The sequence below is a fragment of the Hyaena hyaena genome, unplaced genomic scaffold, assembly GCF_003009895.1.
Source record: "Hyaena hyaena isolate Hyena2069 unplaced genomic scaffold, ASM300989v1 scaffold_103, whole genome shotgun sequence".
In the NCBI taxonomy this organism is placed as follows: domain Eukaryota; kingdom Metazoa; phylum Chordata; class Mammalia; order Carnivora; family Hyaenidae; genus Hyaena; species Hyaena hyaena.
In genome coordinates this window covers 3,645,494-3,661,453 of record NW_024080735.1, presented here as the reverse complement: position 1 = coordinate 3,661,453, position 15,960 = coordinate 3,645,494, and the positions used below count along the sequence as shown (strand labels likewise).

General features: G+C 40.9%; 1 protein-coding gene across 7 annotated transcripts in view; it reads right to left on the bottom strand.

Moving 5' to 3' along the window:
- The window catches only part of AHCTF1 (AT-hook containing transcription factor 1), an 81,877-nt gene that overhangs the window by 35,581 nt on the left and 30,336 nt on the right, over nt 1-15,960 (bottom strand). For 6 of the 7 annotated variants that reach the window (XM_039235849.1, XM_039235846.1, XM_039235851.1 and 3 more), the window contains 9 exons: nt 12,416-12,500; nt 10,733-10,871; nt 9,246-9,378; nt 8,971-9,152; nt 8,258-8,319; nt 7,271-7,399; nt 4,135-4,225; nt 2,748-2,837; nt 281-421 (listed from right to left, as the gene is read on the bottom strand). In XM_039235849.1, coding sequence (XP_039091780.1) covers nt 281-421; nt 2,748-2,837; nt 4,135-4,225; nt 7,271-7,399; nt 8,258-8,319; nt 8,971-9,152; nt 9,246-9,378; nt 10,733-10,871; nt 12,416-12,500 — 1,052 coding nt within the window. The remainder of the gene's footprint in view (nt 1-280; nt 422-2,747; nt 2,838-4,134; nt 4,226-7,270; nt 7,400-8,257; nt 8,320-8,970; nt 9,153-9,245; nt 9,379-10,732; nt 10,872-12,415; nt 12,501-15,960) is intronic. The other variant, XM_039235853.1, reaches the window with a different exon arrangement.

The following is a 15,960-nucleotide window of genomic DNA, read 5'->3' as shown; positions in this document are numbered from 1 at the left end:
TCTGTGAATAAAAACGAGTAATTTAAGAATTCGAAACTCTAATGTTAGTATGTACTCCACCCCAATGTTCAGAAAATTTAACCCTCAAATTTCCCACGCTTATTTACTTAAGCAGGGGCTCATGGCACATCGAATAACATTCTGTAGTTTCCATTAAAAAACAAACACAAGAACCAACGCCTCACCACAATGATGCATCTAAGACACGGATGCTTATTGTTTCTCGAAGCCGGAAGTAAAATTGAAATAAAAACTCATCTACAGAAGACAAAGCACACACCTCTCTCAGTGATGTCTTGGGCCTCCCTCACGAAACAGTTTAAGACGGAATTGAGGTTGCTAAGAAGCAAGCAGCACTGCCGAAGGGACTGTATGGTTTGCGTATCGATGAAGCGACACGAGCCATCAAACAATGGTGTACCTTCCAAGGATAAAATACAAGATTCGTTTGGACACAATAAACAGGAATTAATTAAAATCACAAATGCAGTATTTATCAAACTCCTATTAACCACAGAATCAGTCTACACATTCTGGGTTTTGCAAAACACAAACCTCAAGAGCCCCAGATGGGACAAATACAAATTACTATTTTTTATGAGGCACAACAAGGGTAGCGATACGTGAACAGAGGAAAGTGATCGAGAATCAACTTCAGATTCACTACAAATTAGTTCATTAAATGCTTCTCCTCCAAATAAAGCTTTCAGGGCAGATCTCTTACATACAGTGCTGTTTTGGGATTAGTATTTTACAAGAACTCTTCCTCCACCTCCAGTCTTCAAAAGTGAGACACTAAAATGAAGACTCAGATAAAGACTTTATTATAATAAAATTGCATGCTTGTTACAATTCCTTGTAGATTTGGTTGTCCTTTCATTTCAAACTCGAGATTGAGTTTGTAAATTCATTTTTTGGGGAAAAAATGGGTATTTTAGTTGCTACTAGCTACACCTTTTAGGTAAGATTTAATCTCATTAATATTTAATGGGTAATTAAACCACAAAACAAGTATCCTAATCAGAAATCCTTCCTCAAATGACATGCTCTACTTCCAATACATTTAAAATATTAGGCTTCGCACTTTAATTACATTTAGGTTAAAAAAAAAATTTTTTTTTAAATGTTTTATTAATTTTTGAGAGAGAGACAGAGACAGCATGAGCACGGGAGGGTCAGAGAGGGAGGCAGACACAGAATGCAAAGCAGGTTCCAGGCTCTGAGCTAGCTGTCAGCACAGAGCCCGACGCGGGGCTCGAACCCACAAACTGTGAGATCACGGCCTGAGCTGAAGTTGGACACTTAACCAACTGAGCCACCCAGGTGCCCCTACATTTAGGTTTTAAAAAAAAACTCCATTAACTAATAATGAAAGTTCAAGGCAGCAATAATGGCGGAGTTACCAAGTTCAAGCCTGAAGCACATTATACTCTTATATAAGAAAGGCATACAATTTGTGAACTAATCTGAAATTTTTTTTACACGAGTTACAGAATCATAACCAATCCTGAAAATATTTTCCTCTCAAAAAAATACATTTTTACTCTGATTCTGAACTATTAGGTGTTTGTCCCTCACTTCAAATGTACTAAGTAATCACCAAAATATTTAAAACTATTTCATGTTTATAATGTTATTAAATATGCCCTAAAAATATTATAGAACCTCAGGTCTTCCGACAAAACTTGAAAATCCTCTAAGAATAATTTACTTAAAAAGTCCATTTGTTCATTCATCACTGACACGATGAGAGAAGTAACAAAAACATATACATCTAAAACTTAAATTTTACTTTCTTGTACAGGGCAATCACATATTATACCTTTCACATTTTTTGCACAAATTAGGCATTAGTGTTTAATGCTCACAGGACACCTCAAAACTCAAAGTGTACAACAAATAAGCAAAACTGTTAAGAAAAAGGACTTTGAACGACTGATAAAAACATCTGTTCGTAGAAGACAGAGGAGATTTTTGCCCTCCTATTCAGCCTTTTTATAGTCATAAATATTTTAAATAGAAAGTAAACAGAGGAGATTCTGGGGTTAACTGGCATATTCTAACTCCATCATCAACATGTTTTATAATCTCATAAGATCAAAAATTAGAATTCCAATTCTTGGTATTGGACACATCTTAACATGTGCCAGTTTAACAATGTGTTGCAAAATCTTGCTCAAGAAAGAATTTGGTCGGGGCGCCTGGCCGGCTCAGTGGTGGAGCGTGGGACTCTTGATCCTGAGGTTGGGAGTTTGAGCCCCATGCTGGGTGTAGAAATTAAAAATAAAGTATTCTTTAATTTTCAAAACCTTTTTATTTTAGAGAGAGAGTGCGCAAGTGGGAGAGGGGCAGAGGAGAGAGGGAGGGAGGGAAGGAGGGAGGGAGGGAGGGAGAGAGAGAGAGAGACAGAGAGTGAAAATCCTAAGCAGGCTCCGTGTTCACTGCGAGCCTGATGCAGGACTCGAAGTCACAACCCTGGGATCAGGACCTGAGCCGAAATCAAAAGTTGGAAGCTCAACTGACTGAGCCACCCAGGCACCCCGAAAATAAAATCTTTGAAAATCAAACAAAAATAATAATTTTGTCACCCCAATTTAAAAAGAAATGGTATTCTTTTTATTAAAGATAAAAAGAGCTCACAACGTCAAAATGATTAAGGTATTAAAGAGCTCACAACATCAAAATGATTAAAAGTTGTCATGTACTTAAAACATATACTAAAGTTAATGTTTTAATATAATACTTACACAGTCTGTCAAATTCCTCTTTTGTGAAAATCACTTTATTCCAGGTCCATTCAAGAACAAAGCGCAGATTAGCAGCAGAATTTGGTTGTTCTTATTTGTAAATATCAATGGAAAAAATAAAGAATTATTAATTACAAACAAGAAATTAGTAACTTCGGGGAAACGAGAGCCGCCATCCTGATCAAGCGAGCAACGTTAAGTTCAACAGTAACAGAGACAAGCAGGTACTGCCCCCTCCTGGTGAAACACAGCAAGGAGCACGTCCTTTTATGCAGTGCTGTTGTGAAATGTGTAAAATCTGAATCTACTACGGGGAAAGAGTAACAAACACACACTGAAAGGCTGTCTACAAAAACAAACACACACTGAAAGGCTGTCTACAAAACAATAGGCTTATATTTCTTTTAAAATGTCAATTTCTTCAAAGATAGCGCCCTAGGAATCGTACAAGACTAAGAGAAATTTAAAAGACATAAACACTAAACACAAAGTATATTCCGGATTCCCTACCCCTCTAAATGCTACAAAGGACATTACTGGCCTGATGAATAAGATTCCAGTAAGGTCTGGAGATCAGATAACAACATGTATTAATGTTTTCCTGATTTTTAGAAACACAAAGTGGTTTGGTAATATAAGTTTTTGTTCTTGGAAAAAAACACTGAAATGTTACTTACAATTAAAGAAACCTGACATCCTCAACTTAGTCTCAAATGACTCAACAAAAATAATGTGTGGAGTACGTGTTTGTAAAGAAGAGGACACATACCATGAGGATGAATTCCAGAGAATTCTGCTGAGTGAAAAAAGAGTCAACCCCAAAGTTTACGTACACTGTAATTACATTTACGAAGTTTTTAAAAATGTGTGTTTATTTTTGAGACATAGAGACAGAGCACGAGCAGGGAGAGAGAGAGGGAGACACAGAATCCTAAGCAGGCTCCAGGCTCTGAGCTGTCAGCACAGAGTCCAATGCGGGGCTCCAACTCACAAACCGTGAGATCATGACCTGAGCCGAAGTTGGATGCTTAACCGACTGAGCCACCCAGGTGCCCCATGAACATTTTTGAAATGACAAAATTATAGAAGTAGAGAACAGATTGGTGGCTGCCAAGGGTTAAGGATGGGGGTGGGTAATGGCAGGCGTGGCTATAAAAAGGGCAACGTGGGGGCACTGACTGAGATACTGTACTAGAGGTCGCCCAGGCCTTGCCGGGGGAAGGCGATGGTGAAAGGGTACACGGGATGTCTACATGATGTCTTAAAGCTACGATGTCAATTGATGATCATCTCAAAATAAAGCTTAACTAACTCCCCCCGCAATGAATAATTAAAAATTTTTTAAATACAAAAATAATTTTTTATTTGTTAAAAACTAAGATCTTACCTTCTGCTATCCACTTGTTGATGCATCCAGTCAAAAGTCCCAGGGAACTCGTATGGATTGCTGCCGACAATATAGCTTCTAACTGTTCTTCCTAAAAGAAGACAAGAAGATTAAAAGTAAGACAAGAAGATAAAGGACCTGTGATCCCAGGCTCAGAGACAGCAAGTTCAATAAGAGGACACATGGGTAGAGGCTTAAATATCCTGACCCGCTAGACGGCTGTAAACCAGAAGCTAGACGTGGACGCCACTCGCAGTGACGCGGCCTCACTGCAAGGCTCACATTGGACAGTGGGAACGTAGAATGGTAAAAGTCACTTTGGGAAACAGTTGTAGATTCTGGTCACCTCAGACCTGGCAACTCCATACCCAAGAAAAATGAAGGCACAGGCCCACACCAAAAGTGTCCATGAGATGTTATTCTTAATAGTCCCAAAATGAAACCAAGCCAAATGGCCACAGGCTGACGAATGGATGAACAAAATGCGGCACATGCCTGTGCAGACACCAAAGGGGACGAAGTACTGGTGTGTGCTACCACACAGTGAACCTGAAGTTCATACACGTGTGAAATTCCTAGGGGAAGTCAGTCAGAATGCAGATCAACAGTTATCAAAGCTGGAGGACGAAGGGGAAGGAAGGAGAAAGGGGGTCTTTGTGGAGGCGATAAAAATGTTCTAAAACTGAATGTGGGGCCGGGCGCACAATTTCGGGAATTTATTCAAAACCACTGAATTACCCACTTTCAACGGGTGACCTAAAGTATATAAGTTATGTCTTAATAAATCTGATACTTAAAATATTGTTTAGTCACATTTAATATCCAAGAAATCTATGAATGTCATTTATTCTTTTTTCTTTTTCTTTCTTTTTTTTTTTTTTTTACAAATAACTACATGAATAAACAGAGAGTTAGATAGGAATAGAAATGCTACGGTATGATGAAGGTTCACCCAAATGAAGAAAAGCACAATTCTAAAAGGAGACTTGCTAAAGCATTTACATTATGATCAGGGACAAAACAAGTGTGTCTGCTGGTACCATTATTTTTTCCGGTTTGTGGAGGTTCTGCCAACACTATGCAAAAATAAACAAAAATAGTAAAAGAAAAGAGGGCTACATTTCTGCCGACTGTGTACCTTGAAAATCTAAGAGATTCTAACTTGGTTAAATAGATATTAAAGAGATATACAAAAATTAATTGCATTTTCATATGTTAGCAGCAACCATTTAGAAATGAATACAGGAAAAATGTTCTACTCACAATGAGCAAAAGTACAGAATACTTAAAAGATAAAAATAGAAACAAATTCGTAAGAAAATAACCATAAACTCTTGCTGATAAATGTAAAACAAACCGTGGGTAAACGGGAAGATACAAGATTTAGACTTGGATCTGATAAAAATGTCAAATCTCTCCAAACTTAGTATGTGAATATAATAAGTTTCCAAAAAGAATTCCAATGGAGGTGCTGGATAAAACCATCTTATAATTAATACAAAAAATGCCTATGAACTGACCAAAAATTACAGGGAAAAAAGGGCTACATTAGCAAATATTAAAACAGTATTTTAAAATGGCATATAAATAGATGAGATTAACAGGACAAAATTAAAATACAGAAACAAAACCCAGTCCACCCAGACACTGGAAATCAAATAAATGTGGTATTTCAGTAGCACGGGAAAAGCCTATTCTATGTTTTTCTAAATGGTACAGAACCACTAGACTAAACACCATCTGGGAAAGAGGGGGGAAATAAAAAAAATCAACCTTCACCTGATCTGTTACACAAAGATGAATTAAAGCTTTAAATGTTAAAGAAACATTTACGTGTTAGATTTTTTAAGCCAGAGCTATAAAACAAATTTGACCACAAAAATCAATTTGTATGTAGCAAAAGATACCATTAGACAATCCAGAAGAAAACAGCAGGAGAAATATGTATAAAATGACAGAAAAGAGAAATATGTATTTCATAAAGAATTTCTATAGACAACCCAGTAAAAAAGGGTAAAACCTATAAATATGTCATTAATTATGATCAGCCAATAATAACATGAAACTGCACACACCTCGTCCTTTTCACATATACGGAAGGATACATCGAGGAACAGAACGAAAAAGTCTACAGTCAAGAAGCCCACACAGCACATAATGCAAACCGGCAGGTGACTACGAAGCGGTCGTCCAGACGGTGACCCGGGCCTAGGCGGAGACGACTGCTGGACCCCAGAAGCTTGTCTGCTCCTCCCCGGTCAGAAGCAAGTCCCACCAGCCCCCACCATCTCCCACGGTGACCCCCATCATCTCCCCTGCCTTCTGAAGGAATCATTTTCTTGCTTTTCCTTTTGTTTTACCTCTATGAACACATCACTGAAGAACGTTCTAGGAACGGACAACAGAATGCCAATACTGATGTGCCTCCGAACAGTTTAGCCAAGTTTCTAAATTCAAACTATTCGTTTATTATTTATATAACTGGAAACAAAACCAGTTTCCAGGTTGAAGTACCAGGTTTAAAATAATCAATCACAGAAAACACTAAATGCTGTTTTATCCACGCAGCTGAATTATAGGTAATTGTTTCTCATGTCAAATTTGTAAGACATTCTTGCCTTAACTAAATTTGACAACGTGTAATTAGAAAAGATTAATCAGCATTAAGTTTCCTAGAGTAAAAGGGTTGAATGGAGCACCTGGAGCACCTGGGTCTGGAGGATGACGAGCAGCTGGCTCTCTGCTGTGACCAAGCAGGAGCGCTTGGCAGGCAACGGCAGTTTCAACCCGACTCGCCTGGTCTCACTCTCTCACACCTGTGCTGCTCTCACGGGGGCTGGAAAACGGTCCCCGGTCTGTTTTAACAGCTTCCACTCGGGTCAAGGCTGAGGTCACGATGGGGTGCCTCCTGTCCTGTGTCCTATTCGGCTACGTGAACCCAGTGTCGAGTCATGGCCTAATGGGTCCGGGGAGTGTGTGGCGTGAGCCAAACCCGAGACCACAGCTGCTGATCACGCACACTGAGCTCTACGTTACCCAACCCACCAAGGCCGAAATCACCTAGCAGATTTTTACTACAATAGAAAGCTAACGGTCTATGACCCCAAATAAACAACAAAGTTAGAGGTCACCTCACCTGAGTTAAGTTGGAAGGCTGAATATCAGCGAGTCTCGGGGACAGAAGACCAGCCATTAGACAACGATTATAACCATCAGGTATGAATTCACTGAGAGACGGTCCTGATTTCTTTAAAAAAGTCAAAGTCTGCAAAGATTGGTTAGTAAACATCAAAAACCACAACTTAAATAAACAAATTTAAGATAATAAACTCATCATCCTACTTTACACTTAATGTTTCGAGTAAAATTAAAAGACACTGAACAGAAATTGCAAAAGACTCCATTTTTACGTTTCTGACAAGGAAAAGGGTTTATCGGTTCTCGAGCTAAACCAATGCTTATTAGTGATAAAGAACATTACTGATAGGTGTACTTTAGGTCACTTTTTGTTTTTATGAAAAGTAACCCTATTAACCTTCCTTATAGCTGACAGACTTGGTAACAGACCTTATGAACATACCCCCTCCATCCCCCCTCACCGCCCCCGGCGGTTTATTCCTGATTTAATGTACAAAAGATCGAATACAAGTATAAATATGGCATTCACATGCATCTAGCTGATTATCAATTTAAACATCTGCCATTTTGTGCCTTCCTGGAAAAGTGGTTTTCAACATTAGTCATTGCCCACTCTGTGCCAGGCACCATCCTAGGCATCTTTTTTGTGTCACTTCATTTATTCATAAGCTTCCTGAGAAGAAAGAGGAGAAGTGAGGGATGGACAGAGAGGGGTGTGGTTAAGGCACTGACCTACTTCGCTCTCTTCCTGAAGGTCCAAGCAGCTAACATCCACACAAAGCTGCTAAACACAGCCCAACGCCTCTTCTGGTACGTTGCCATCAGTAACTAATGTCACTAGCCGCCAACACCACAAACCTAGCAGAACCTACCATTTGAGCTGAAACAACAGTCGGCGTAACTAACACTAAATGAAGTTTACATCCAATGACCTGACTTCAGCCCAGTTAGACACACTCTGTCCACAGTGTTAGTTGCTACCTACCTCCTTGTGAAAGCCATTACAAGTTATACGAACAATTCCTGAGTTTAATAAACAAGTGGCATCTAAAAAAAAAAAAGGAAAAAACAACCGCTCACATATTATATTTTAGACTGCACTGATACAACAAAATGTACCCTAAGAAGAGACTGCTAGGCAAAGTATCAAAATCGTTGCATATGACAAGTTTTAAAACAGGGGCGCCTGGGTGGCTCAGTTGGTAAAGTGTCTGACTCTTGATTTCGGCTCAGGTCACGATCTCAGTCCATGGAATCGAGCCCCACTTCGGGCTCTCAGCAGCAGGGAGCCTGCCTGGTATTCTCTCTCTCCCTCCCTCTGCCCCTCCCCTGCGTGCGTACGCATGCATGCTCTCACAAAATAAGTAAACTTTAAAAAATAAATAAAATAATTTTTCCAGGCACTTTTATCCTAGCAAGATACCCAGCTTCATCATAAATAATAGTTACCTTTTCTATCAAGTTCAAAATAGTGATACTTTCTTTATAAAATATCTAAGTATTAACTTTCTCACATACGTATCAAGGTAATTTCCTCAGCTACCCATATATTAATGGTAAGGAGACATGAAGAGATAATTATATACACATGCCAACTATACACTGTATATGTACCATATGTATATGCACACACATCACACACAAACACGCGGACACGTTGTTATTTTTCTTGAAAGGTCATGTTAAGGAAATACATACCAAAATTGTAAGTACTTGGGCTAAAAAACTGCTCAGGAGGTGGAAAGGAAGGAGGCACTCCTCGACTCAAGCTTCTCTCGTGCACCAGCACATCCAGGATGTAATGGGGGAACGTCTTACTCACGACAGAATCCAGAGACCACAATGCAAAATAAGGGCAATTATGCAGATACTCTCCTGATCTGAAAGAAAATGTTACAGAATTATTAAGGCACCAAGCTGCTACACATAAAAAATAAATACCAGAATGAGAAAGAGAGAGAGAGAAATCATACCTTAACGAATCTGGCATTTGAGCATGATACCAACGATTTATGTCAAAAAGTCCCAAATACACAGAAGGCTTTCCTTGTCCGTATACATTCACCTGCCAGGTAAATACTGAAACACTAGTGTCAGGAGACAGCGCTAAAAGGAAAGAACGTAGTTTTGAAAAATTGAATAAATCACTGCAAAGTAAAATTACCCAAAATAAAATGTCAGCAGCATTTTCTCATACAGTAAGAAGTTTCAATTCCATTTGATACATCAAAACACACTTCCACTGCTCATTCTGTAAGAAGAGTTACATTCACTTGTATCTTAACTGTTTTCCTATTTCAAGAAGATTTTATCAAAAAGTAAACATCAGAAAAGATATATCTTGGCTTATTTTCACTTAACGCTTTGGCCACTTTGACGCAGCTGAGGTAGAAAGCAGAAAATGATTTGAATGAATATTGTCCCAACAACGGAGCAGTTAGTACAGAGCATATCAATACCTACGATGGACGGCCCAGGCGCAGGGCTTAACTCTTGAGAGGAATTCTAGCCGAGAAGGACGGATCCAGCCTTACTGTACAGGGGGGAAGACAAGCGCTTGGATGGTAGTTGGGGAATGGAAAGACAGAATCGCAGTGAGAGACGGCAACAGCAGAGAAAGATGTAAGCATCGGAGAACCAACAGAGGGGAAACACAAAATGGAAGAGGGGCGTGAACGATGAGAAGAAGTGGAGTGCGGGGAGTTCTGTGTGGGGCATTTTGCTGGATGTGACCACCAGACCACCTACCGACGTGGGACTAGAACAGAGGACACACTCAGGGCGGAGGCACTGACCATGAGCTCATGAGCCCCAATAAGAACACCAACGCCGCCAGGGCCCTGGTACACGTTCCCGGACTGAACGAACCCATCCCACGGTCCCGCTCCACCGGCACAACAGCTTCTGCAGAAGGTACAGCTGTATCACTCTGCTCACGGTGGGGGAAGGGAGGCCCTCACAACCAACGACACAGATGGGACGTGAATCCCTGCTGGATTCTAAACCCTCTGCAACTGTGAGCAAGCGAGTCTTGTTCACCAGGAAGAAGGGATGATACGGAAGGAAACAGAAAAATTGAAGGCAACCACCGCAGGTCTGCCATCACGTCTGGAAACTACACAGAGGGAACCATTACCCATGGTGTGCACGCTAGTCAAACTGCAGACCTTCTCCGCCTGTTCACAGGGAGCTGGAGCAAGACTCAAGGGCCCTTCAGTAAGGGTGCCTGAAGCTACCCTGTTCTTGGGTTCCGCAGAGCAACGTGGAGAGTAACAAATACCTAGGACATCACACAGACCTAAATAAATGCTGTACTTAGTATCCCAATTTTTTAACTGCCAGGAGTATGAACTCTAAGAAGCAGTTCTCTGTCATAAATCTTAAATCAAGATAAATCTCAAAATCAAGCATTCCACATGATATACATTTAGAGCACTTTTTAACCAACCTTCATCCATACCTTCCTCTCTGTCGCCATGATATCGAAATTTCTCTATACTCTGGCATCCCAACAGCTTGGTATTACTAGTCTGTCCCCTCAGGGGAAACATGCCACCTGTGAGGTCCAGTGTGTATCTTTCTTCACAGTACTCTAACCCCTGAGAGAGAAAACGTATATGAACCTTAACAGAATTCTAAGCAAAGAGTCATTCAAAAACTAAATGTCCTCCAAATCTCGGGTGCCTGGGGGACTCGGTCGATTAAGTGTCAGACTCTTGGTTTGGCTCAGGTCATGATCTCATGGTTTGTGAGTTTGAGCCCCATGTCAGGCTCTGCACGGACAGTGCGGAGGCTGCTTGGGATTCTCTCTTCCTCCCTCTTTCTCTGCCTCTCCCACTCGTTCTCAGAATAAACTTTAAAAATTAAACATGAAAAAAAAATAAGTGGTCTCCAAACTTAAAGATCTTTCACACAATCCAAAGGAAACACAAAAAGGTTAAAGACTAAAGAGAACAAATCACTGAAAAGGGCTCTGCGATTTTATAGAGCATAAGACACAAAAGGCTAAATTTAGTCTCTCGAAAATAGTTACCAACAAATCTTCTAAAGCCGTTATCAAACATGGGAACCTTGCACTTTGGGCTGGAGTGTGAACTGGACTAACCACAAAAATTGCACACAAGTATACTCCAGGCCAGCAAAGCTGTTCCCGTGTTCTCAGGGAAATTCTTGCTCTAGAGAAGCAGCTCTTAAAATTGTTTTTGCTAATCAATCTCTTTAAAAACCTAAGAGAAGCTATGAAACTTTCTCCCCAGAAAAATCCATTGATCATAAAAAAGTCAAACATAATTGGGAGACTCGTGGATCCTCTAACGCCCACCCACATGTCTGCAAACACTAGGCTCAGGAAGTCTGCTCTCCAGAGAGGGGAGGGAGGGCTGGCCACACCGCGAGGGGCAGCACACTTCTTCCTCGAGGATTCAGCTGGAGAAAGACTTCTGAAAGGCCGAACATTTACGTGCTTTTACAACTGTTAAATATTTTTTTTTAATTTTGGGGCGCGTGGGTGGCTCAGTCAGCTGAGCGTCTGACTTCAGGTCCGGTCATGATCTCAGAGTTTATGAGTTTGAGCCCTGCGTCAGGCTGGCTGCTATCAGCACACAGCTCACTTTAGATCCTCTGTCCACCCCATCTCTATCCGTCCTCTCCTCGCTTGCTTGCTCTCTCTCTCAAAAAGAAGCATTTTAAAAATTTTTATTTATTTTTTTAAGATTTTATTTTTAAGTAACTCTACACCCAGCATGGGGCTTGAACTCACCACCACAAGATCAAGAGGTCGCGTGCTCTACTGAGCCAGTCTGGCACCCTAGGACTGTTTATAAAGTCACCCTATGGCTTACTGCTTGGTATCAGAGCTGTTGCTCTAATAAGTAGAGCTATTTTTCTTGGGTACCAATTAGGTCACAAGATGAGTCTTGTCTAATCCCCTCATTTTAGAGGACAGTGATGGCCAGGGAAGGTAACTTGGTAAAACGCTCATCTTCTAATCCCTAATCTAACACTTTTTTCATTATACTATGAATACATTATTCACTTGAACAGAAGAGTAATTTTTCAATATGTTGATACCTTAAGACAAAGATTAAAAAAGGCAAACAATGACAATATGGTAATAATGAAATGTATCCCCAGTACCATTTACCTCATACAAGATCTGTCCTGATGCCAAACACTTTCTATCACCGAAGGCCAGCTGAAGTAGGTGTAAACTCAAAACATCCCCTTCACTGAAAAAAAAAACACAAAAAAAACAGAGAATAGCTGAGAAGAAACACTCAACATCATATTGATATATGAAGCATCTCTTACTGTCCAGTATGTAACACTGAGTGCACATGACAAAACTAAGGTAAAAGTGAAGAACTTACTTGGTCGTTTTCACAAAATGCAGTCCTCTGAAACAACTGATTTTTATCTTTTATTATTTTTTAAATCTTTATTTCCTTTTGAGAGAGACAGAGTGCGAGCGGCAGAGGAGCAGAGAGACGGAGACACAGAATCCAAAGCAGACTCCAGGCTCCGAGCTGTCAGCACATAGCCCTACAAAGGGCTTGAACTCACAAATCCTGAGATCATGACCTGAGCCAAAGTCACATGCTCAACAGACTGAGCCACGCAGGCATCCCTGACTTGTATTTTTAACTGATTCTAATCAGCTTAAGCTGATCTTATTTGCAACCTTTAGGTGGCCCCTTATGTGGCAGAGACTACAGCTCTTTACCCAACTTTCTTTCGCAGGGATGTGTTTGTTAAGTACATGGCTGCCGAAAATGTGTTACATTTCCCAACTTTCTGTGCAGCTGGGTGCAGGAGGCCAGTTTCACCAACAGATGGGAACAGAACTATCCTGCGGCAACTACAGAAAGCCCTTGGTACGGGACAGCACGTTCCCGCCCCTCCTTGCTGGTCTCTTCCTCCAGCTTGTGACGCTCCTGCCTGGAACAAAGGGGCTGCCATGTACCACAGCACGATGGCTAGACAGTGTGAACATAAAGCAGATACCGGATCGGGCGTGCGCTGCTCCAGGACACCAGCACGCAGTAAGGACTGAAAGCACACATTTCCATACTGTCTGACTTTGAATTCTTAGTCTCTCTGGCTGATCTTTTTTTTTTTTTTTTTTTAAATAGTTTGTCAACTTGGTTTCCATGTAACACCCAGTGCTCATCCCCACAAGTGCCCTCCTCCGTGCCCATCAGCCCTGTTTGTTCTCAGCATTTTTTTTTTTTTTTTTTTTTAAATAGTTTGTCAACTTGGTTTCCATGTAACACCCAGTGCTCATCCCCACAAGTGCCCTCCTCCGTGCCCATCAGCCCTGTTTGTTCTCAGCATTCAAGAGTCTCTCATGGTTTGCCTCCCTCTCTCTCCCCAACTATTTTTCCCCTTCTTCTCCCCCATGGTCCCAGTCAAGTTCCTCCTAATCCTCCTATACGTGCAAACATATGGTATTTGTCCTTCTCTGTCTGACTTATTTCGCTCAGCATAACTCCCTCAAGTTCCATCCATGTTGCTACACATGGCCAGATTTCATTCTTTCTCATTGCCATGTAGTATTCCACTCTACAGATGAACCATATCTTTTTTTTTGTTAATGTTTTATTTATTTCTCAGAGAGAGACAGACGCCATGAGTAGGGGACGGTCAGAGAGAGAGGGAGTTACAGAATCTGAAACAGGCTCCAGGCTCTGAGCCAGCTGTCAGCACAGAGCCCGACACGGGGCTCGAACCCACGAACCATGAGATCATGACCTGAGGTGAAGTCAGACACTTAACCGACTTAGCCACCCAGGCGCCCCGAACCATATCTTCTTGATCCATCCGTCAGTTGATGGATATTTAGGCTCTTTCCATGATTTGGCTATTGTTTTAGAGTGCTGCTATGAACATTGGGGTACATGTGCCCCTATGCATCAGCACTCCTGTATCCCTTCGGTAAATTCCTAGCAGTGCTACTGCTGGGTCATAGGGGAGTTCTATTGTTAATTTTTTGAGGAACCTCCACACTGTTTTCCAGAGGAGTCGCACCAGTTTACATTCCCACCAACAGTATGGGAGGGTGCCTGTTTCTCCACATCCTTGCCAGCACCTAGAGTCTCCTGATTTGTTCATTTCAGCCACTCTGACCAGCATGAGATGGTATCTCCGTGTGGTTTTGATTTGTATTTCCCTGATGAGGAGGGATGCTAACCACTGTTTCATGCGTCTGTTGGCCATCTAGATGTACTCCTTGGAGAAGTGTCTGTTCATGTCTTCTGCCCATTTCTTCACTGGATTATTTGTTTTTCGGGTGTGGAGTTTGGTGAGTTCTTTATAGATTTTGGATACTAGTTCTTTATCTGATATGTCATTTGCAACTATCTTTTCCCATTCCATCAGTTTTATGGACTGTTTCCTTTGCCATGCAGAAGCCTTTTATCTTGATGAGGTCCCAATAATTCATTTTTGCTCGTGATTCCCTTGCCTTTGGGGATGTGTCAAGTAAGAAACTACTGTGGTTGAGGTCTAGGAAGTTGTTTCCTGCTTCCTCCTCTAGGGTTTTGATGGTTTCCTGTATCACATTCAGGTCCTTTATCCATTTTGAGTTTATTTTTGTGTATGGTGTGAGAAAATGATCTAGTTTCATTCCTCTGCATGTTCCTGTCCAGTTTTCCCAGCACCATTTGTTAAAGAGGCTGTCTTTTTTCCATTGGATGTTCTTTTCTGCTTTGTCAAAGATTAGTTGGCCAGACATTTGTGGGTCCAATTCTGAGTTCTCTATTCTATTCCTTCGGTCTATGTGTCTATTTTTGTGCCAATACCATACTGTCTTGATGATGACAGCTTTGTAGTAGAGGCTAAAGTCTGGGATGGTGATGCCTCGCATTTTGGTTTTCTTTTTCAATACCACTTTGGTTATTCGGGGTCTTTTGTGGTTCCATACAAATTTTAGGATAGTTTGTTCTAGTTTTGAGAAGTATGCTGGTGCAATTTTGATTGGACTGCACTGAATGTGTACACTGCTTTGGGTAGTAATGACATTTTAACAATATTCTTCTGACCCATGAGCATGGAATGTTTTTCCATTTCTTTGTGCCTTCTTCCATTTCCTTCATAAGTTTTCTATAGTTTTCATCATACAGATCTCTTGTATCCTAGGTTAGGATTATTCCTAGGTATTTTGTTTCTTTGTGCAACTGTGAATGGGAACAGTTTCTTGATTTCTCTTTCTGTTGCTTCATTATTGGTGTGTAAAAATGCAACTGATTTCTGTACGTTTATTTTGTACCCTGCAACTTTGCTGAATTCTTGGATCAGTTTTAGAAGGCTTCTGGTGGAGCCTGTCGGGTTTTCCATGTAGAGTATCATGTCGTCTGCAAAAAGTGAAAGTTTGACGACTTCTTTGCCAATTCTGATGCCTTTGATTTCCTTTTGTTGTCTGATGGCTGATGCTAGGACTTCCAGCACTATGTTAAACAACAGTAGTGAGAGTGGACATACCTGTCGTGTTCCTGATCTCAGGGGGAAAGCTCTCAGTTTTTCCCCGTTGAGGATGATGTTAGCTGAGGGCTTCTCATAGACGGCTTTTATTATGTTTAAGTAGGTTCCTTCTATCCCGACTTTCTCTAGAGTCTTTATTAAGAAGGGATGCTGTATTTTGTCAAATGCTTTTCTGCATCTATCAACAGGATCATATTGTTTTTATCTTTT